Here is a 22,948-nt window from a genome sequence, read left to right on the forward strand (position 1 = left end):
GGCTACCATGACTCATGCACTTGACTGTGTGTGCTGGAGATGTGGCACAGTTCTTCCATCCATTTCGAATGGAGGTAGGGAGTGCTATTTTCAGGAGCTGAAGCAAAAGCTCACATGCAGAAAAGGATTATGTACATGGACCAATATAGAGCAGAAAAGAGAGGATTAACACCGGCATTATATTCTAAATGCACCACCCAAGAGACAGCAGAAGTATGTGAAATATATGATTACTTTAATTTAAATACATTTTTAATCAGTTCAGTTAATTGTTCCAGCTGTCCTTGTGTAACATTCTCGCTCATTATTTACCAAGTAATGATACACGGGCTCAGAAAGCATGATCACATTTACATTTCATCAGCAGAGATGCAGCTAGAACTCATTTATATTGGGTTTTTTTTATGGATGAGATAAACAATAATAAAAAGGTCATGTATTGATTACAAAACAATCAATACATGTCCTGAAATCTAACCATAGAAATAAATAACGTGATATTATAACTCATTATTGACCGAAATATTGATGCAAACCCTGATGACTCAAAAGTCAAATATGGAACATAGATTGGGAAACGTCATTTATATTATATCTTGCAAATGAATAAATTCAAGCCGAGGGTGTAATAAATCATGAACTATGTGAAGCGAAAAACCTTGAATCAAACCCTGTCTATTATAGATATTGTGCATCTTTATACTAACTTTATGTGCCAGATGTGTTTACAAAACATAACGACACTTGCAACTTGGGAAATGAAATGAATCCTAGAAACTTGAGAATGCACCGTTGCTCTATGTCTCCAAGTAACATACTGGTTGGGAATATAATAGATGTAAATGAAACCAATGCAATGTGGCCACACTTTTAAGAAGAACATTCTTCCACGAATACACACCATGTTTGTTGACCAACTGCTCCAACCATACCAACTCAGAATACTAATAAACTTTATAATAATACACTTTATTTGAATAGCTCCTTTCATGCACAAAGCAGCCCAAAGTGCTACATAACAACAATATTAAAATAATATAAAAATAAATACAGAACAATATAAAACATCTACAGTGATCCTAATGAAATCACCTTGAATTAAAGCTGACAAGAAATGTAAATATGTTCAAATAAAACTATTTGAAAAAGAAAATTAAAAATGTAGAATAAAAGCAAAACAGAAAAAACACAGTAAGACATGGGACAATGAGAGAGTGAGAATTTAAAGTTAACCCAAATTAAAAGCCATATTAAAAAGCTGGTTTTTAATTTGCTTATCTATATTGCGATACAACAGTGCATTCAAAATGGAAACATGATAGAATACATCAAATAAACTAAACACAAGGGTCAAATCCAATTCTCTGAGACCATATCCAAAATAAATAGTTTTTCTGAAACACATAAACTCAGATTTTTCAAGTAAAATAGAATATTCTTGAAGTTTCTTTAGTTCTCAATTTATAATTTCCTGTTTCCTTTATGATTAATCCATCACAGCTATAAAGCAGAGAAATATTATCCCCCGCTGGAGCAATAAATGAACTTAGACTGCAGAAGAGCAAATCTCATAATCCACAGCTGTTTTAAAGGATGAGATCCTTTAGCCATGTGATAGGTCTGACGTCAGCCTTCCGCCCTCATAGCGTAATCCAAGTCCAGATGAGGACAATTCTGTTTCTGAGGTCCAGTTAGAGGTGGAGGAAACTGTATGATGTTTGCATTCAACATACCGTCAGTGCTCTGTGTGAAGAATCAAACTGCGTGCCACTTAAATCCTTCCTCTTCCACAAAGATCCCATCCCTGCTGTCTCTGAGGATAATCATAGTTTCTTAAGGCAGATTGTTATGAATATTAATGAGCCAGCTTTCAACATGGCTTTAACAGTCTATCATCGCAGTCCTCAGAGTTGAACCCAGACCACATATCTTCCTAACCCAAACCAAGTACTTCAAACATACTTATTTTAACTGAAATCAAAATCTTAACCTAACCAAGTTGTGTTGTTCCCCATACAGGTTCTGCACTGCAGGGATAGCCCCCCTCTTATGCACAGTAGATGCTTAACCAACAGATTATCACTCGAATTTAGTGTCACATAGACAATTGGTCAGAACCCCTTAATGTAATCTTTTAACGTTGTGTAAATTACGTACCTTATTTTGTAAGGTTTAGGCAACTGAAGTACTTGGTAAATGACGCTAATGAATGGTTTTGGTATTAAAATACGTTCACGTTGTAACTCAAGTATGTCACGTAAGTTATGCAAGTTAAAATAGGGAAATACTGACATTTGGTTTCACTTAAGACAAACTCATGGTCTACTGGGTGAAAGTCCTGTGTTTGTTGGACCAATTCATTTACCTGGACCTCATCCCTCTGTAGACTTTTTCATTAAATCTTTAGTCAACTGAGTAACTTCTTTGCTCTCATTATAATTAAATACTTTGGCCAATAGAGGCAGCCCAGCACGAGCCTAACTATAGTGGTACGCGCCTATAGTTTGTCTCATTGGGTCATTGACCGAACTGGCATATTTGACAAGGTAGCAATGAGCCCAATCAGAACAGGGTCAAATGACATCAACATATGTCTACATCTTATGACTTTACCAAGTTCAGAGCACATTATGTGTGCTGTGACAAATATCAGACTCTCTATTCAACCTCTGCAGTAGAAACGGCGGTTGTCCTGCTGGACTGAGACAGTTCACAGCTCCTCCCTCGGGACTGAAGCTTCATACGGAGGAGCAGTGATGAATCACTGGGCCTCCGGACACAGCGGTCACATGGCTGGGCACAAATGATTTCCTCTAATCTAGAGTGCCTGAAACATAAGTGTAATGATGTGCATCTAGGACTGCCAGCTATGTGCTTCCGCAGTGTTTCCGCCCTATTAATTAAGTGTAATTGTACTTCCCATCAATCATCCGCAAAAAGAGGGAGTGAATCCATACCAATGTCTGCTGCTGCTGCTCCATCCATGCCTTCAGATCCATATTATGTATGAGAGACACTGAGATAGTGTGTGAGCGTGTTTGTGAGTTTGTCATGCCAATCAGAAGGCCCTTCACCATGTCTAAATATGGAAACAAACTGATTTCTCCGCTAATTATTATCACCATAATTGCCTGCTGCTTAGCATAATTTCTTTAACTTGAGATCAGACGCCGAAGAGAACTTGCAGGAAACTTTTTCAACACCTGTCCCTGTCAAAAGTACAGAGAGTACGACGTGGCTGGAAATCATCATGAGGATTCTGGCTAGAAAAGACTGATGGTGTCGAGAACCAGCAGAATGTGTCCCATAGACATTCGATACAGGATGTTCCTAAAAGCAGCTCGGTGATTCTTGTACCTCATAAATAATTGTATCTGTTTACCATTCTCTAGTCACGTCTGAACATATAGTACATTGCTTTTCAGCAAATAGGACACTACACAATGCAGCTGAGAAGGTAATTATCCTATGGAGCCCAACTGATGCGTTGAAAAAAAGTTTTAACAACATGTTTATTTATTGACTTTTCATTCCTGTATAATCATTTTGCGCAAAGATGGCACTGTTTGTCAGAGCACTTCATCCTTCTGGGATTTCATGAAGAACAGCTCCAACACAGTGTGTGTATTAACTGCCAGTGTTTCCCACAGATCTGAAATATACTTGGGTGGGTGGTGGTAGCGGGGGGGGGGTTGAGGTGACGTGCAACATCATTAACATTAACCTTTCTGTTGGTCGCTTGTTAGCAGACCCTTCACGCGATGGCAGAGCGAACAGGTACAGGCAGGGCCCATAATGATAGCCCTATAGTTTAAATCTACTACCCACACATGAACATATGGAAATGGGTTACTATTTTAAAAAAAGTATGTATTTATAAATGTATTTAGGAACCTATCCATGTGATTTTTAGTGGGGGTCGACCTCAAATCCTCTAGGGGGGTAAGATTTTATTTTTTATTTTGGAGTTAAATGCATCAATCTGGTGCATTTTGAGGGGAAAATAAAGAGACTAGATCTATGGAAACACCTATATTAAACAGAACTGTATACATTTCAATAATCATAAAATCATGGCCATAACCAATAACATACCATTTCCAATATGAAAAAAACAGTGAAACTTGTTTATTAATTTATTTTTGGTTCATTTATAGTTGTGAGTGTGTCTGTGCTCCTGAATCAGCCTCTCCTGTCTCCCTCCTCTCCCCCCTGCTCCTCTTTGAGGCAGCAGCAAAGACTAGTTTTCTCTCAACAAGTTTTAAAATGGTATCTTACCTTTTTTCACCGAGTTAACTTTTTATTTATTTATTCATGCATATTTTACATGCATTCACGTGCACGGTTGTGGCATGACCACCAAAACAGAAAGATATGGACACAAGATGTGTGCAAATGTATTTAGTTTCCAAAGATTTTTGCACTTTGAGAGCAACATTAAGAGATCTATGGATACATTTCTCAACACCCAGATGAAACAGAACTGTAAGCAGATTTTTTTTTCTTTATGGATATTTTACAAATCACTCCCCTTTCAAACTGTATTCTTGTTTATTAATAACAACTTTTTGTTACCGTCATATAGTATTTTATACCTGTTTACTTTATTCTCTTATTTTTGTATAACTATAATGATCATATAAAGATGTGCCTTTACCTCACTGGTTGTAGAAAAAGCTTCTTATAATTGTTAGCATAGCTAGCGAACCAGATGCTAATAACAACAAAGTTATTGACTGTATGATCAGTATGACAGATGAACAGATCGCCACTGGGCTTTCAACTAAGACACTGCCACGCAAAAACTGCGGCATGTGTACGGCTCCTTATCGGTACTGCAATTTTTGGAAGTGCAGGAGCGGAGCGGCGTTCTGGTGCTCTCCGTCAGAACTGCACCCCTGTCAGACGAGACATACCACGTGATGACACGGTAGGCATGTGTTGTGTTCAAGGATCCCGACCTTGGCCAGGAAAAATAGGCACTCGCTTGTTTAATTTTTTTGCGGTCTAGATTTCTTTAATTTTTTTCTTTTTTGCGTGTGTTTGTAAATGACCTCGAGGGCCGTTCCAAATTGTCTCGCGGGCCGTATACGGCCCGGGGGCCGCAGGTTCCCCACCCCTGCATTAGACCAATCACTACCTTCTCAAATGGAAATATGTGTTTACATAAATGGTGACCACACGGTTTGAGACCCACTGAGAACTTAGACTAAGTTAACTATCTAAACACTCAGAGTCCTTTACCTCACCTGAGCTGAGGTTATCCCGAGCTTGAATGACACACAGAGACCAATCAAGGGCTTTGATTTATGATCTGTATGACAGTGGCCAGAGCCATATAATAGAAGAGTTACGACATCTCCGTTCACTCCAATGGACCAGTTTTTTACAGCAATGGCGGATCGTGGAGCCTCTCAATCGTTCCCCGGAAGTTAGCTTGCCGCTAACTTCCGGGGAACGATTGAGAGGATCTGCGGCTAGCAGTCTATGGTTGCAGCATAATAGACCGTTCGTGATGGACTTTTGAAGGTAAGAAGACGTTTAAAGATTTATATTGCGGATATTATCAGAACATCTGAATCAAATTAACTACACATGTGTATTAAAGGATGTTAGTGGATTATCCCTTCAATCAGTATATTTAACGTTTACAGATAACAGATTAGGCTAGAATGCCGGATAAAGTTAGCAACACACGTCAACCACGAACAGCCTATTAATCCGTTCTCCTAATGTTATTTCCTCCAACGTTGTGGAATTAGAGAAAAGGGGCTTCTTAACGTGCTTTTATCCGGGGTGGAGGGAGTTACATATTTGTTAAATATAACATTGGGGCGTGTGATTGTAGTGGGTGGAGGTGGTGACCAGGTGAAATGAGGATATCCATCTTGGAGTTCAAGCTAGTATAATATAGTTAATGTTACACAATAATAAGGAAGAGAGCTATTTTTGTGATACATCGCTATTTATTTGGATTTAGAGTGGATATTTGAGACTTCTAAACAGTAAACTAAAACGTAACTGATTGGTGAGTGTTTTTAGCAGAGTCATATTATGTCTTTGTGATTCTGTTGATTATTACCTGTCTGTATTATGTTGCAGCTGAGCTGATTTTGGATTGATGGCAAAGGGAGAGGGACTTAAGTGAGAGTGAAAACACAAGGTACGTTTAAAATAGGTCAGCAATTTCCCATCCTATAGGTTGCTAGATGTATCTAACCCTTTCTCCTGTATCCCTCTTTCAGCACAAGAACCCCACGGGGATTCAATGGAGCCTGAAGACCTGCAATGAGACCCTGCACCTGAGTCTCAACTCCCAGAGCTTTGCAAGCCTCTCCCTGTTCCTTATTTTTGATTAAACAGACGTTAAGCTTCCCGATGGTGTGGTCTTCGTTTTGTGAAAAATATGATTACCTCACATATGTTGTTGCTGTTGTTGTCTTTTGTGATAGTTAAATTGCTCCTGCTGACTTGAGCCAGCCATTCTTTCCTCCTCTCTGTGTCAGTGGGGAAACCTTACATGTGTACTCCTTTCTCTGAGCGATTGGAGCATCCCCAGGCAGCACAGCAACCCATGGGGGAGACGATATGCCAGGACAACACGGAGGAAAAGGCACAGACAAACTGCATGACATGCTATTCAATGTTTATTGAATTCCATTTATTTACTGTCAGTTGACAATCATTGATAGGCACCTGTCGGTCTCCTTTTCTTTTCTGAAAGTCATAAAGAAGACATTACTTATTTAGATTACTTATGTCCTCAATTACCAGGGGATTACTGAAACCACCATGAATTAAAGAAATTGTAGAAATGAATCTAATCTGAATTTTGAAACCTTCCTTCCCTCCCTCTAAATATATCAAACATTAGGAAGTGATGCTCCTGACTACCATTCAAGTTTAAGAAGATAATATTTGTTTTAAACAATTCAAAGCAATAAACAACAGCAACAGGCTCTTTAACCATGTATATGTTAACAGGTAAGATAGCTGTTCACACTATGTATATTTTCTGCTATTTTATTTCTATTTGAGATGTTTACATTTTCGATTGTTTAATTCTAGTCTTTTAACTGTCTTATGTACAATGCCTTGTCTTTTGCTGCTGCAAAGCAAACATTTCCCAAATTGGTATCAATAAAGTACTTATTTTATCTTAATCCTCAAATGTTAGCAAATGTAACTTTTTCAAATACTGATGTAACTACATACACATATCGATTTGTTGTATAAATATTGCAAATCAAAACCTTTATTCACTACATATTACCAAAAATCGTAGTTCTATCTCCTGTTATCAATGCATTCACATTGCCCGCCATGAACTTCCGGGAACGATCCTCGTCTACATGAACCACGTGACGATAACCGTTTTTGGACTTCCGTTGTCGTAACTCTTCTCTCTATATAGCTCTGACAGTGGCCATGTCGGCAGGCCACATCATGTGGACAGCCAGTCACCCTGTGTGAGGCAGGCCACTTAACAGGCCAGAAGGAGGTGAGATCAGAGCAAGGGAGCGAGGGATCATTGTCCACAAGTTAATCGATCGCAGATGGCATCGTGGTGACGGACGAATACAAAAAAAATTGTAAAAAAAACAAAACAAAAAAACCTAAATGGGTCGCGAAATATACTTGGGCGGCCGTTAATATACCTGGGCGGCCCGCGCCCAGGTATAGTCTATGTGTGGGAAACCCTGCTCTTACTCTGGGATAAATGCACTCGTTTTTACTGAATGCATTTTACACACCCATATCACTCTAGAACTAGAGTTACACTACGTAACCCACTGTTCTTCTGCGGAGGTCCCTGAACGCACCGCGGCCACTCTCACGGGGGCCGCACCTCATAATGGGTGTCCAATTAACATCGTATGAAAACTGCCTTGCCGATCTCAACGAGTCGAGACATTATGGGAAAATGTCGAAATGTGGAAAGAGATGACTCTTACTCTGGAATAAATGCCACAGTTTTTACTAAATGCATTTTTCACACACACACATCACTCTAGAACTAGGGTTACAATACGTAACCCACCGTTCATGCAACAGGGCCTCTTTTCGACTTCCTGTTGAAAGGAAACCTATCTCCTCCCAGGATGATCGATTTGACTCTCTATTGCCCCTGAATGGAGGGACGCTGCAAAGCTTGAGTGAGTAGTGTCCTGCCCCTCTACTCTGTCAGTACACAGCTTTTGTGGGGCTTCCATTCCCCACAAAACTGTGTTCAGGGGACATGCCAGCATCTGTGGAGCCAAAGCTAAGAAGCTGTAGTATTATCTGGTCGCCTACTCCGCTGCCAAACCTTTCCATAAGAAGGGAGTTTTGGCATGGGGGCTGACACAGAAAAGGGCCGATTTTCTACTGAGGTCCTTGAACGCACCGCGCTCCCGTGGGGCCGCGGCTCTGTCCTAATGCCGTCACTTTGAAACGGACATTATGGTGAAAAGTGGAAATGTGGAGAGAGATGACTCTTACTCTGGGATACATGCAATCGTTTTCACTGAATGCGTTTCTCACACACACATCACTCTCTTGAACCCGCAGTGTTTTGACAGCACTTCGGTTTATTCCACTCACGTGCACGCGCCCACCTGCTGGCTCCTATACTGGAGTTTACAGAGGGGGCGGGGAGTGTGGGACAGTGTTATTTCCTCTGGGGATGAGCAAGAAGCAGCCACGCTGCGACTACTCCTCACCCACGTAACCAAGGAGATCGACCCAAAGAGCCCTTCCGTAAACACGGGGGCTCCCGGCCCGGGAGATTAACAACACGGTCCTTTTGGAAAGTGCCATGCGGCGTGATCCCTCACCGGGATATCACACGGCAGACAACGGCGGCGGCCACGATCAAGCTACAAATAATCGCTCTGATCTGGAGGTGGGGGCATCTCCAGCAATGAGCGAGATGCCCAACACACCCGTGTTTATTTGCAGTCGCCTTGTCACGCGGTAGCGTGGCAGAGCTGTTTTCAGCTCCTTGCCCAGCCTGCTGCCCGCTCGGAGCAGCTGCGCTCCGCCGCCATTGTCATCACCTTGGGCGGTGGACCTCCATGGACCGGACCCGGAAGTGGCCGACAACGGCAAACGGAGCCATCCGCCCAAGCCCCCAGGAAGTGCGCCGGACTCAGATGAAAATATTCGTGCTGGCCAAACGGCGGTACTACACTTCCGTTTGGTTGCCAGGCCCGGAAACGCTTTTTCCCATTGACTTACATGGGGAAAGAGTGGTCTGTAACTCGTTGGATAATTGTTTTTAAACTAAATAAACTACCCAGTATGAACACTTGTATAGCCCTTATTAAAAACATTCGTTCCTCAAGTTGTAATAATGTGCTAATAACGTTATTCTGAGAGTTATTTCCCTCTGCATTATGAACGCGCATCTAGCCCACGGGACCGCGCCGCCCGGCACGTTCATGTTACGTGTCCCGACCAATCAGAGCACACTGTTCTCACAGGGAGGGTGGGGGCTGAAGCTATTGGAGCTACAACGAGCCGTTAAAGGCAGAGAGTGAAATTCAGTGAATACACGTAGTTTACAGAGATGCTGTATGAGAAACCAATGTGAGTTGCGTTTATCTTTACCCATGGATGCACAATAAGAACGGATCCATATCGTCTTACTGCCATCCCACGGAGCTGTAATAATGGATATATTGCACATGTTTGCTGTAATTCATTATCATACTACATGGGCTGTATGATTAAATCTTGTACCGTAAATGTTGTATTAAATAAAGTTAATATTACCGACATTATTAACGTCCCTGTAGCTTCGTATTGCACTAAGAAGCTTATTGCACTGTAGGCCTATATAAATATATATATATACAGTGCAATAATTATTTAATGCTAAATGAAGCTCTGTTGGATATCACTAGATCCTGTTACAGCGTAATATAAGTACATAACGATTGATGTGTACATTAGCATCATTACTAGCTGCCGCCTGGTTCATATCAATCCATGATATCAACAAACCATTACCATGCTGTCATGAACGCGCGGTGCTGTTACGTGTACGCAAATTGACGTGCTTGATGTGAACGAGCATTTTGGTTAAAGTTTCGCATGCTCTATGAGCGCACATACGGGTACTTCTCAGGCATGCTGGGTAATCTGTGACGTTTCACTCTCTCAAAAGGTGGGCCATTTTATCATCATGCGCAGCTCTCATAGGAATGAATGAGGCCCCGCCTCCCACGCTGTATCCAGTTCTTATTATACATCCATGCATCCGTCCCGCTGGAATGGCGAACGTGAATGGCACCGCCTCGGCCATATCCTGGTCCCCCAAACACTCTAAGCAGAGGTGGTGGAGACCGGCGCCCGCGATCAAACCAGGGCAGGTGCATGGCCGAGCTTCCAGTAATGGTGAGTCCATTTTTCGTTTCTTCTAATCTTCTAATCTTCGTTCGTTTAACTCTTCGGTTGTCAGCTCGTCTGAAGAGAAAAAGAATAGTGGGCGGCGGGTGTAGCCGCCTTTATATACTGTGGGCCTGCGCGCGCATTCAGGTAGGCTCGCCCCGATTGGCCGGCTACGTTTACGTAAACTCAGTAGGTGAAAGCCATGGTGAAAGCACGCACAGCATGATAGAGAGTAGTACCCATAGAGTCCAGTAGAGGGCGGAGTCTGTGTGAAATATAACCAATGCTGGATTGAGCCCTTTTGGAGCTGTATTCAACTTTCGGATGGGCTAAATCTGTGGCAAAATTGACAAAAATCGTTAGCAAAAATCTGCTTTTTTATATTACCGAGTAAACTGTCCGTTATTGATAAGCATTTCAATCTTAAACTATCATTAAAGAGTCTGCACCACTTAGGTAAGTTAACAGTAAGTAGTCTCAATACTCTAAAACTAAACATGAACACATCACTACGAAATCATCCAGGTTGTACTTGACAATTATAGTAAACTGATCCTTATCTTTAACATTGGTGGATTGCCCTCTAAATATTTAATAGAGGTTTCCACTCTGTGTTGGCTGTGCATCAATAACTGGATAGGCCTACTACACATATTCCTGCTGCTGATAGCTGATGGATGTTCCACAGTCTGAGAGAGAGGTATTTAGCTTGAAGGCTGTAAGCAGAGGAAACTGCTAGCCTCTGTCCAATCTGCAACAATATTCCTCCCAACAATTCCAAAGCAATTTACACAGTACACACAGTGATGATCATTCGATATGCCTTACATCAAAGGGATGCCCTCAGGCCAATCATTTGAAGATTTCTTTGCAAAAACTAGGCCCTGCCGTCACCAACTCACACACTGGAGAATACTGAGGCAAAAGCACAGACACAGACGTAAATAATTACAATGTATAGTTGATACCCGACTGTGTTAAATGTAGATGACGGTACAATGGGTTTCAAATTTGATAAAGGGAATGTCAGACTGACTTCAGACCCTAACCCTAATTATCACATAAGTCCTTGTAGAAATGTTACAGATGTGGATGTAGCAAATAGTCTTTACCAAGAGTTCTATGGGGATACCATGGTAACACACTAAGCTTCCTTGTGTCCAATGAGACATTTTAGTTTCGCCTAACATCTCTTCCACACCAAGACTTTTGCATGGGCCCGAAGTTTTCTCTAACTACCTTTTCTCTCTCAACCTAAAAACGCTACTGAAAAAAACTCCAAACAACAATGATAAAAAACATTGCTTTGTGTGAAATTGCTAACTTGCCCATAGCCCATTTGGACCAAAGCAAAAGCTATACTTTTAAATCTCAAACATATGACTGTAGTGTGTGAAGTGCAAATACAGCTGTATGCTATTTCAGCTAAAGATGCTGCATGTGAATGGAGGATTTTCTGAATACAATGGGAAATATACTTGCCTTTCTACTCTTCCGACCACTAAAAGCACTTTTACACTACATTTCATCATTCACCCATTCACACACAATCATAAACTAATGGCTAAGGCTAATAACAATGAAATCTAAATGGATATTCACAAACACTCACACACCAATGGGACAGCATTTGAGAGGTTAACGGTAGGGGTGTAACGGTATCCGTATTTGTCCCGTACCGTCACGGTTCGGACGTCACGGTTCGGCACATGCAGTCACACGACGAATACGCCTTTTTTTATGAGTGGGAAAAAAGTCTGTCACTCAGGGCAGTATCCATTACACTATCCAGGGGGCGGTATTGCGCCTAAAAGCTGTTTGCCAGCCGCCCTTAAACAACAAATGAAGAACAAGAAGAAAACACTGTCGGTGGCCGTTTCTCAATCTCCAGGATGCTGGCTTGGTAGTCGCGTACTTCCAAGTCACTTCCTTCAGAAACGAAGCAAGTATACTTCCAAGCCACGGCTTCGGAAAATGAAGAGGAATGGAACAGGCTAACAAGTGTGCCACTCTCACGGTTTCAACATAAACTGTACCGAAAATAAATACCTCACGATGTCTATCTAATTATGAACTTGCTGTACTTTCACGGAACACATTTTTGGTGATAACAAACAAATGTAACAAAGTAACATATTTACCAACACATGTTCTACGCCACTATACTTACATTTCAATTAGTGGTGCACGATAATTATCGGCCCGATAATTATCGGTCCGATATTAGGAATTATGACGTCATCCCGATAAACCCGATAACAGTATTAATAGCCCTGATAATATACAATATATTTTTTGGGTAAAAAAAAAGAAAAAAATACTGCGGTGTGGGTGGATTGGGATGAGGGGCGCTTGTTTTTCACTCGGCTCCTCCCGTTTTGCCAGTACTGTGGTATTAGTGGTTTAGGAAGAGGGGAGTTCTTCACAAATCCAGCGCTCCCTAACTCATGCCTGGCTGTGACGTAAATGGTGTGCGGCTGTGAAGCCAGGACAGTAAACAAACATGTCGCCGGTAGTATGGGACTATTTCAAAGTTTCAGAGTTAGATAGTTCGCTTGCTATTTGTATTAACAAATGAAATGCAGAAGTTCCACGAGGAGGGAAAAAGGCAACGAGCTATAATACTTCCAACCTGATTTGTCACCTGAAACATGTGGGGATTTTAAGGACGCGAAGTCCATGTGCAGCCTCGAAATTTCCTCCAAACCAAGGATGCGGCCTCGGTGGAATTCCAAGTATGCTGGAGATTGGAACAGTATTTCGGCGGCACTCAATGACGTAGTATCCTTGAAATATTGGCTTGGAAGCCAGAATCCTCGAGATTGAGAAACTGCCACTGTCACTACCCGATCCGTCCCCCTGCCCGATCTGTACTGCGCATGTGCGAGATGGTCCGCCATATTGGAGAACTCCGGACGGCAACCCAAGAATGACACTTGACACAGTGGCTTTTGGCAAAGCTGAAAAATAAAACTTGAGAGAGATGAGTTATTGTTATTACAACGTGATAACTATTATATAACAACAACTCTTTTCATTGGGTTCTTTTATTTGGGGTTAAGTACATTGTCAGAATAAGTGAGAAATGGATTTAACTTCTGTTAGACAGCCATATGCCATACATTTTTGCATACATTCACAGTAAATATTTATTTTTACGTTGTAAAAATACAAACAACATTACTTTACAATCATAGCAAGGTAGACAACGAGCTACAGAGTCGTTTTTATCAGAACAGTTTGATACGCGCCATCATCCGAGCTAAACCTCAAGAATTGGTCACAATCTGCAGCTTGAGGAGGGAGAGGAGTGCTTAGGGACCGTCTACAAACTGCAACGGGGTTTTGCGAGATCTCGCAATACTTTTATTTTTTTCAAATAATTTATTTTTTCTTCTCCATGTCCCCTAGGGGGCTCCTTACGATTTCAGATAAGACACAGGAGCTAGAAGACCCACCTTCTTCGTTTAAATCAGCTGTGTGGGAACATGTGGTGGATCGGACGAGGACGGTGTGTCGGCGTTGTTCGACAGCGGTGCGGCATGCAAATGGTAACCCACGCCAAACATGCTAAATCATATCAGAAGGCATCACCCAGATTTGCCAATCAACGGAGCCCGGCAAAAGACAACAGCAGTTCAACAGCTTTTTGAACTGCTGTTTTTAAGAAGCCAATAGACATGAAAGCCGAGAGACCAAAATAAATAACGGAAGCTATTGGCATATTTCAACGGCTATGCGCTCTTGAAACACTTTCTTATTATTTATTATGCAATATTTTCAAGACATTCTTTTTTCTTTGACATCAGCCATTATAGATAATATGGCCATCTGAGTGTGTGTGGTACTGTTTGTTTTTAACTGTGTAATACAGTTAATTATTAAAAATGTTTGAGTTCCTTATTTTTATACTGAAACTTGCACTACTGTTCAAAAATAAATAACAACAAACCTGGAATTATGCATTTGGGAGTTTTTTTAACTTTTTCTTGTTGTACCGAACTCGTACCGAACCGTGACCCCCAAACCGAGGAACGTACCGAACCGTGAATTCTGTGAAACGTTACACCCCTAGTTAACGGTGATCTTCCAATTGGTGGACGACCCGCTCTATCTCCTGAGCCACAGCTGAAGTAACACTTGTTCCTTTATAGACATGTTATATTTGTTATACATGTAGACACATTTATTTTGTACTTCTAGTACTCAGTTTCTGGAGAGCAAGAAAAAAAGGTACAGTCAGAACTGAAGCTTTAAAAATATTTTGACTTTAGGTCCTTGTTATTCTGCCAAAATACAAGATCATACAGAAAAAACAAACATTTACTCAGCATACCAGTCTATTGCATCTTCAAAGTTCCTTTTTCAAAATGATTATACGATTGGCTTGAATCTCCTAGTTAGATACTTTCAAAATCTATCTTTATTTTGCTGCTTTCTCCAAGTCAGCTTATCCAAACTTAAATAATGCCACAAAAACTCCGGAAAGTACAACATAGATTGGCCAACTGACGAATCACACTAGTTGAAGCCAAGAAAGCCAAAAACACACTCTCTGTTTGTGCTGTTTGGAAGTGTGAAAGAGCCTGTGATGGGGTGGAGGCTGGAGGATCTACCTTATCAGGTTTACAGTATTAAAGCAGCGACAAAGATTTTAAATGGCAATGAATCAATGCTTCACAATGACTTAAATCCCTGTCATCTTCATGCAGCCCCGCTCAGCGCATAATCTACCGACTGCAGCAGCCACATCAGCTTGATGAGAATGAGTCGGAGTGGCTGCCTGGTGAACAATTAGCCTCAGCCACAACCTTTAGCTGCTACCTTGGATTATACGCTGTCACTCATTGACAGCTTTCCCCAGCTCACAATTTATGCTTTCTTTTGAAGTAACAAAATCCCTAAGCTGCAGTATGAGAAAACCTCCTTTCATCCTTTCCTCTCTAAAAGCCAGTGTCAAAAAATGTGTGCATCCTCACTGCTGTCTGCATCTGTGACAGACAATGGGGGTGGCAGAAGGGATATTGTGTACTCTCTGCTGTTGCTTTGATGTTCAGCAGCAACAGAAAAGAGGGTTTTGGTTTTGGTGCCTCTGCAGCTTTTTTGACTGACGGAAACAAATGAGTATCGTGTTCATATCTGAGTCTTTGAAGCGGTGTCAATGTCACCCCACGGTTTCCTCAAATCTATGTTATGGGAGAGGGAAGAATTGTCAGGCCTGCCTGAGCTCAATTTCACACACTTCATGAAAGTCAAGACTAGGTTGTCATTCTTATTTAATCCATACAAGGCCTGAGGCTCTGTGGGTGGATTTGGTCCAGGCCGTCTCTGAAGTTGAACAGCAAACTATTAAACTCTGCTGCCTGCTGACCAAACAGTCTTAAATGGCTGAGCTGAAGTGGAGTTACTCATCCGTGAAAAGCAGTAGTTGGTCTTCCACTTCCAAGGTCTTGCTGCACAGAGTGTGTTAGGCTTATTTAGACCAAATCAGGTGGTGAAAACGCAGGTCCTCCCTTTTTATTTGAATATGGGAAGTGCGTTTGGGCAGTGGGGATGGCGAAAAAGAAAATGTGACCCAAAGTTGAAACAGAATTAACCTTTGTAGAAACACGATGCAACGTCACACTGCTGTGGCCTATAGGCAGTGGCGGTCCTAGACCAACTTTACTGGGTAGGCCAGGCGGGGGCCAGTTATTTCATGAGAGAGGCATAATAAAAGCGGGTTAAAAAGACAAAGACAGTATAAAGTAATTGTGTAAAATAAACATAAAATACAGTAATTGGTATTTGTTTTTGTAAAGGTATTTGTTTTAGTACATTTAAGTTACAGTCCTTTGTTTCAGTAGTTGTTTTCATTTAGAGTATTTGTTTTAATAACTTTAAGTGACAATTTAATTAAAAAAAAAACAATATTTGCTTTTATAAGGTTATGAATAGTTGAATCTCCACTGTACATCCGGGTCTCTGATTTGATTTAGTCCCAATAAATCGTAATATTCTAACCTTTTTTTTGGAGGGGGGCCACAGGAGGGTCCCTGGTCAGTGTTACGGGGGCACCCCTGTTGCCCCCCCCCCCCCCCTAGAACCACCCCTGCCTATAGGCACACCCTTACGAGCCTATGCGTATCGCCTCAATGCCTGATTTGGATCAAATGCAACCTTAGACAAATGGGCCAATTGTCAAAAAGGTGTAAATGCATTTGTCTTTCCATGGCACAAACGTATTGTTTTACTCCTATCAAGTGTAACTATATTCGCTGTCAGTGGCTCCTGGTAGAACGCCGATTTTTGTGCAGCCATGTGGGATTAGACACAGACTGACAAGATGGAAATGTGTGTGATTTCACGATCTGCGTGATGTCGAGATATTACGGGAATCCAGCTGCCATGCAACATCAGACATAGGTTTTACCAGCTTTTACAGGACAGTCCGTCTGAATGTGTGTTAGATCAGATCCCCTGAGACTCGTCAGTTCAAGGCCTACATGCAATTTCTAATTAGTGGGTCATTCAGTGCTGTGATTTAATCTGGCCCTTCTCATTGATTCGGCAGTGAACGCATCGGCTCACTCAGTGGACAGGGCATTGTTTATTCACCCTTTTGCCTATTGCTTTTTTCCTTTTCTTTTTCTTTTCTTGCTTTTTTCCTTTTCTTTTTCTTTACCCACATCGTAGTGACAGGGCCATCGGTTAGAGGAGTGGAGTTATCTCACACTAAGATGCTGTGTGGATAGGCCTGGTAATAAGGACATTAAACATCTCTGACTGGAGAGGGGTGACCTTCCTGCCATAAATATAAGCTATGTGTTTTCCAGAGCTAGCCAAGATAGTGAAGATATAACACATTCTTTCTGTCCCGATGAATATGAGTCACAACCAAAGTAGAAAATGAACAAGAACTTAAGTATTTTCAAAGCATTTGCATACACAGCAGCAGCTCCTTCATTAAGCACAATAATGTTATCGCTTTTGTCCTTGGCTGAAAGTAAAAAGCCCATCTATAATGGATTATTTGGGGTCGATGATCTCCTGGTGGGAAACGTTTGGTCTAGAGCTGAGTGTAATGCTATAAACGGTTCAACAAATGCAATTCACTGATTTAGCCAATTTAGGCTGGAGGAAAAAAAGGTCCTCTGAAAGCCTACTGTATGCCTCAACAGCAGACAAGCAACAGTGGCTTCTGCTCAGGCGTGTCTATTTCAATGGATGGTAAATAAAATAAAAATGCCTGCAAATAAACCTTTCAATTAATACAATAATCCAAACATAATATAATCATCTACCATGGATTTGCTGCTGATAAGCCATTAAACAGAAACCTTTTTCTCCTTCTTCTTTGTAGAACAGAGATGCATGGTGGGAATAAGGCAGAAGAAACAGAGAAGTCTTCTGCCGTTAGGAGAGAAAGAGAGAGACGATGTGTTTTCCCAAGCCTGTCACCTGACAGTCGAGGGCTATTGAGACCAAGACTGACAGTTTGAGGTCAAAGTGTGTTTCCACTCGGCTAAAGCTACAACAAGCCCAGAGCTACAACGGACATGAATGGCAGGTATCTTAAAGGAGATATATTCTCGTTAGATTCCTCTGACAGCACTTCTGCTGATATCTAACAGGCACACAGAGCTGAGGAGAGGAAGCCCTTCAACTATTAAGCCTATTTTCTACAGGTGAAGGACTTATGGACAAATAAAACACAAACACGCAGTTAGTATGACTCAACCTATATCGTAACTGAAAGTAAAAGAGTACAAAATATAACGTTTGTTTTGAGGGGCCACTAAAGGAAAAGCCCTTGGGGTAAAAATGGTCAACTAAAAAGGATTTATGCCCTGAGGAACATGATTGCTTTTAGCGAATGTCATTACAATCTACTAATTAAATTGAGAGATATACGATGTGCAAATTTGACATTTGAAACTGAGTTTGGATGAAAAGGGGAAAACTCAGTAAACGTCCAAAATGGATAGAATGGAGAATTAATCCTTGTGAATTGCATATCAAGATGCTTTTGACTGTTGCACTCTTTCAATGTACAGTACAACCTGATAATGGCTCTTAAAAAAAAGTCAGTTGGTCAACTTAGAACAAGTGTCAATCAAAGGTATACAATGACATGAGGATTAATTGAGTCTTCAGTCTTTTGCTCTGGAACTAATCCTTGGAAACATAACCAGGTGGTTGAATAGACTGATTAACTCACTAACCAAACTATCAAAGATTATTGAGGAAGCCTAGGTTGGAGTGCACAGTAAATTGCAAAACCATGTCAATGTTGTTAGTCCTTGAACTTGACGATCTTTGCCACAGAGCCATCATAAGCATTTGTGCCCTTGGAACCATGCATGGGTTTAGAACATGTCATGAAAAACTTTACATTACATTTGATACCTAACATCTGTGACATTTAACATCTAAGGGTGGTGACTTAGGGTCCAGGTTGAACCCCGCCTCTACCCAATGTGAGCAAGGATTTGATCAAGTAAAAAAAAGGTCACGGTCACCAAGAGCAGCTAGATTTACAGAGTCAAGATGGACACAATATCTAAGGATTTTTAATAGTATTCCAGTTCTAAATTAGTTTTTCAGTTATTGTCATACTTCCTATATGTAGTTTTGAACTGCATTTCTTTAAAAAGGGTTGGTGGTTATTGTCTGTAACACATGGCACATGAAATGTTTTGCAGAGGAACGGGAAGTGGTTGTATGGATGAATGCAGTTTGAAATAAAAGTACCATCAACGATTATTGATCATTGACCAGCAGAATGGCATACTACTTAAAGAGATTGCACCTTACTGGAAATGTGGTTGGTTTGATTCCTGCAACAATTTCCCTAAATTAACTACGACAACAAAGAGTTTAATCAAGTAAACACTTTGCTGCTAACCCTAACCCCAGGAGGGCAGTGAAAATGAAATAGTACAGCACACTTCCAGAGCAAATGAAGAAATCACATGAAATGAAGGCTAAAGTGTGCTCTATGTTTGAACACAATGACACGTTCCTACTTAAGATTAACAGCTGGCACTGAAAGCTCAAGGGAGGAAAGTCAATTAAATTTGAAGATAGGACAGAGCATTGAATAACTCTGCGGCTAATGTATTTCTATGTATCTTCCTTGGTTATTTAAAAAAATTCTGTATTTCTGTTAGAGAAATGAAATGTAATCAGTCTAATGCATTTCCAGGTATAAATAAAGTGATTTGCTGTCAAGAAATAATTCAATCGTAGCAGACTTACGGAGGGAGTGCCACTCGTCCTGCCTTATTGTCTTGGAGATGTTGGGGGAGATGTTTTTAGGTATCGTAGCCGAGGAGTAGTGATACTTGATGTAGGTGCACCTTGTAATGGAACCTGTAAAGAAAAAACAATTGTATTTACTTTTCAATAGAGAAAAATTACTGACTCATGAGTTATTACAGACACTGAACAAAAATATAAATGCAACACTTTTGTTTTTGCTCCCATTTTTCATGAGATGAACTCAAAGATCTAAAACATTTTCTATATACACAAAATAACCATTTCTCTCAAATATTGTTCACAAATCTGAAAGAAAATGTGATAGTGAGCACTTCTCCTTTGCCGAGATAATCCATCCCAACTCACAGGTGTGGCATATCAAGATGCTGATTAGACAGCATGATTATTGCACAGGTGTGCCTTAGGCTGGCCACAATAAAAGGCCACTCTGAAACGTGCAGTTTTGCTTTATTGGGGGGGTCTGGGGGGGTCCGAAAACCAGTCAGTATCTGGTGTGACCACCATTTGCCTCTCGCAGTGCAACACATCTCCTTCGCATAGAGTTGATCAGGTTGTTGATTGTGGCCTGTGGAATGTTGGTCCACTCCTCTTCAATGGCTGTGCGAAGTTGCTGGATATTGGCAGGAACTGGAACACGCTGTCGTATACGCCGATCCAGAGCATCCCAAACATGCTCAATGGGTGACATGTCCGGTGAGTATGCTGGCCATGTAAGAACTGGGATGTTTTCAGCCTCCAGGAATTGTGTACAGATCTTTGCGACATGGGGCCGTGCATTATCATGCTGCAACATGAGGTGATGGTCGTGGATGAATGGCACAACAATGGGCCTCAGGATCTCGTCACGGTATCTCTGTGCATTCACAATGCCATCAATAAAATGCACCTGTGTTCGTCGTCCATAACATACGCCTGCCCATACCATAACCCCACCACCACCATGGGCCACTCGATTCACAACATTGACATCAGAAAACCGCTCATCCACACGACGCCACACACGCTGTCTGCCATCTGCCCTGAACAGTAAAAACCGTGATTCATCCGTGAAGAGAACACCTCTCCAACGTGCCAGACGCCATCGAATGTGAGCATTTGCCCACTCAAGTCGGTTACGAGTCAGGTCGAGACCCCGATGAGGACGACGAGCATGCAGATGAGCTTCCCTGAGACGGTTTCTGACAGTTTGTGCAGAAAGTCTTTGGTTATGCAAACCGATTGTTGCAGCAGCTGTCCGAGTGGCTGGTCTCAGACGATCTTGGAGGTGAACATGCTGGATGTAGATGTCCTGGGCTGGTGTGGTTACACGTGGTCTGCGGTTGTGAGGCCGGTTGGATGTACTGCCAAATTCTCTGAAACGCCTTTGGAGACGGTTTATGGTAGAGAAATGAACATTCAATTCACGGGCAACAGCTCTGGTGGACATTCCTGCTGTCAGCATGCCAATTGCACGCTCCCTCAAAACTTGCGACATCTGTGGCATTGTGCTGTGTGATAAAACTGAACATTTTAGAGTGGCCTTTTATTGTGGCCAGCCTAAGGCACACCTGTGCAATAATCATGCTGTCTAATCAGCATCTTGATATGCCACACCTGTGAGGTGGGATGGATTATCTCGGCAAAGGAGAAGTGCTCACTATCACAGATTTTTTCAGATTTGTGAACAATATTTGAGAGAAATGGTTATTTTGTGTATATAGAAAATGTTTTAGATCTTTGAGTTCATCTCATGAAAAATGGGAGCAAAAACAAAAGTGTTGCATTTATATTTTTGTTCAGTGTAAGATCCCCACTGGTGACACACAGAGCAAGAATGAAGATAGCTTTATTCCACAGTGTCATCAGCTGACGAGGCTATGTTTGCAGATATTAATTATACACTGACACTGACAAATATCTCTTCTTTCTCGAAACAATAGCAATCTGCTGTTGTATGAGTCTCTTTTGTTTGGGGTCTGAAAAACACTTCCAACACGTATTTCTATTACAGTGGCTAACACAAGGCTTTTAGAGAAATGATGTGTTCTTCAAAAGTTATTAACTAATCAGTCAAGGGAGCTGTTCAGTGTATAATTATAAAACTCTCTGAGAGTCCCCTGGCTGGGTGATGTGTGCAGGATAGATGAAATTACTCATTGCTAATGTAGACCTGAGTCAAACTGACAGTCACAAAGATGTCTGAATGAATGGATACACACTGAGATGTAGAAATACTGAAGCACAATGGTGGAACAACAATAAAAGTTTTCTAAGGTGCAAAAAGACAGCATTGATTGTTTGGCCAAACACTTATAACCACTTGGGTTTACACTTGCCTGACAAGAGATTGTGTGAGTAATGACTGATCTCTCTGTTTTATTATGCGTGATTCAACATGCATGGCATCCAAAAGATGTTCCAGTCAGGACCGTTGAAGTGCCACTGATAAAGCCATACTAAGATCCACACTGCTAGCGTGACTAAAAACCACTCATTATGGCTGTTTTTGAAGACAATGACAAACAACCGGTCTCTCTAAGGTGCCTTAACTTTTGTGAAAAAGGTCCCACATGTAAGGCAAGGCAAGTTTATTTACACCTTTCAACACAAGGCAATTCAAAGTGCTTTACAAAAATGAAAGACATTAAGAGCATTAAGAAACATATTATAAAACGGCATCTAAAGACACTCATTTAAAAGCAAAGATAATAAAACATGAATAACAAAAGGCACATGAATAAAAGTTACAGAGCAGTGTGAGCTGAAATGTCTGACTCTCAATCATTGCTAACTTTTTATCAGAAATAGTTTTCTATGACCTCAGTTTCTACTTTCTTTTTTAAATTATCCTTCAGTGCTTCATGCTAAATGAAAGGTGGTACCTTTTAGTTTTCACCGTAACTATTCCTCTTTTTTAAATGCACATTAGTTAAGTTTACCTTGTCTTTCCAGGACTTTTTTGGTGTCCTCCGCGAACCAGGGTTCAGTATATGTACGTCAATACATGACCAATCATAGATCCCACCACCAGATCTTAATAGCGTATTTTTCCATTCTGATGGCTCTTCTCTTATTGGCTCCACTATGTCAATGTATCTACTAAGAAAAAACAGACTTATGTTTGATATGTAACCCTAACCCTAACCCTAGCAGCGTTCAACAGTACAACAGCTCAGAGTCCTGCATCAGGTCGGGTACCCGCGGGTACCGGTTCGGTTCTGGGTAAAACAAAGATGATGCGGGTCGGGTCGCGGGTGTTGCATAATAAATATATTAAAATAATAATGCACGTCGCAGGTGCGGGGCGGGAGCGGGTCTTGAAAATCAGACC

At 41.3% G+C, this 22,948-nt stretch overlaps 1 protein-coding gene across 2 annotated transcripts in view; it reads right to left on the reverse strand.

The window, feature by feature from the left end:
- The window catches only part of tmem178b (transmembrane protein 178B), a 92,271-nt gene that overhangs the window by 33,131 nt on the left and 36,192 nt on the right, over nucleotides 1-22,948 (reverse strand). For both annotated transcript variants that reach the window (XM_034217698.1, XM_034217699.1), the window contains exon 3: nucleotides 19,615-19,728. In XM_034217698.1, the coding sequence (XP_034073589.1) occupies nucleotides 19,615-19,728 (114 nt within the window). The remainder of the gene's footprint in view (nucleotides 1-19,614; nucleotides 19,729-22,948) is intronic.

Source organism: Gymnodraco acuticeps, unplaced genomic scaffold, assembly GCF_902827175.1.
Source record: "Gymnodraco acuticeps unplaced genomic scaffold, fGymAcu1.1, whole genome shotgun sequence".
In the NCBI taxonomy this organism is placed as follows: Eukaryota; Metazoa; Chordata; class Actinopteri; order Perciformes; family Bathydraconidae; genus Gymnodraco; species Gymnodraco acuticeps.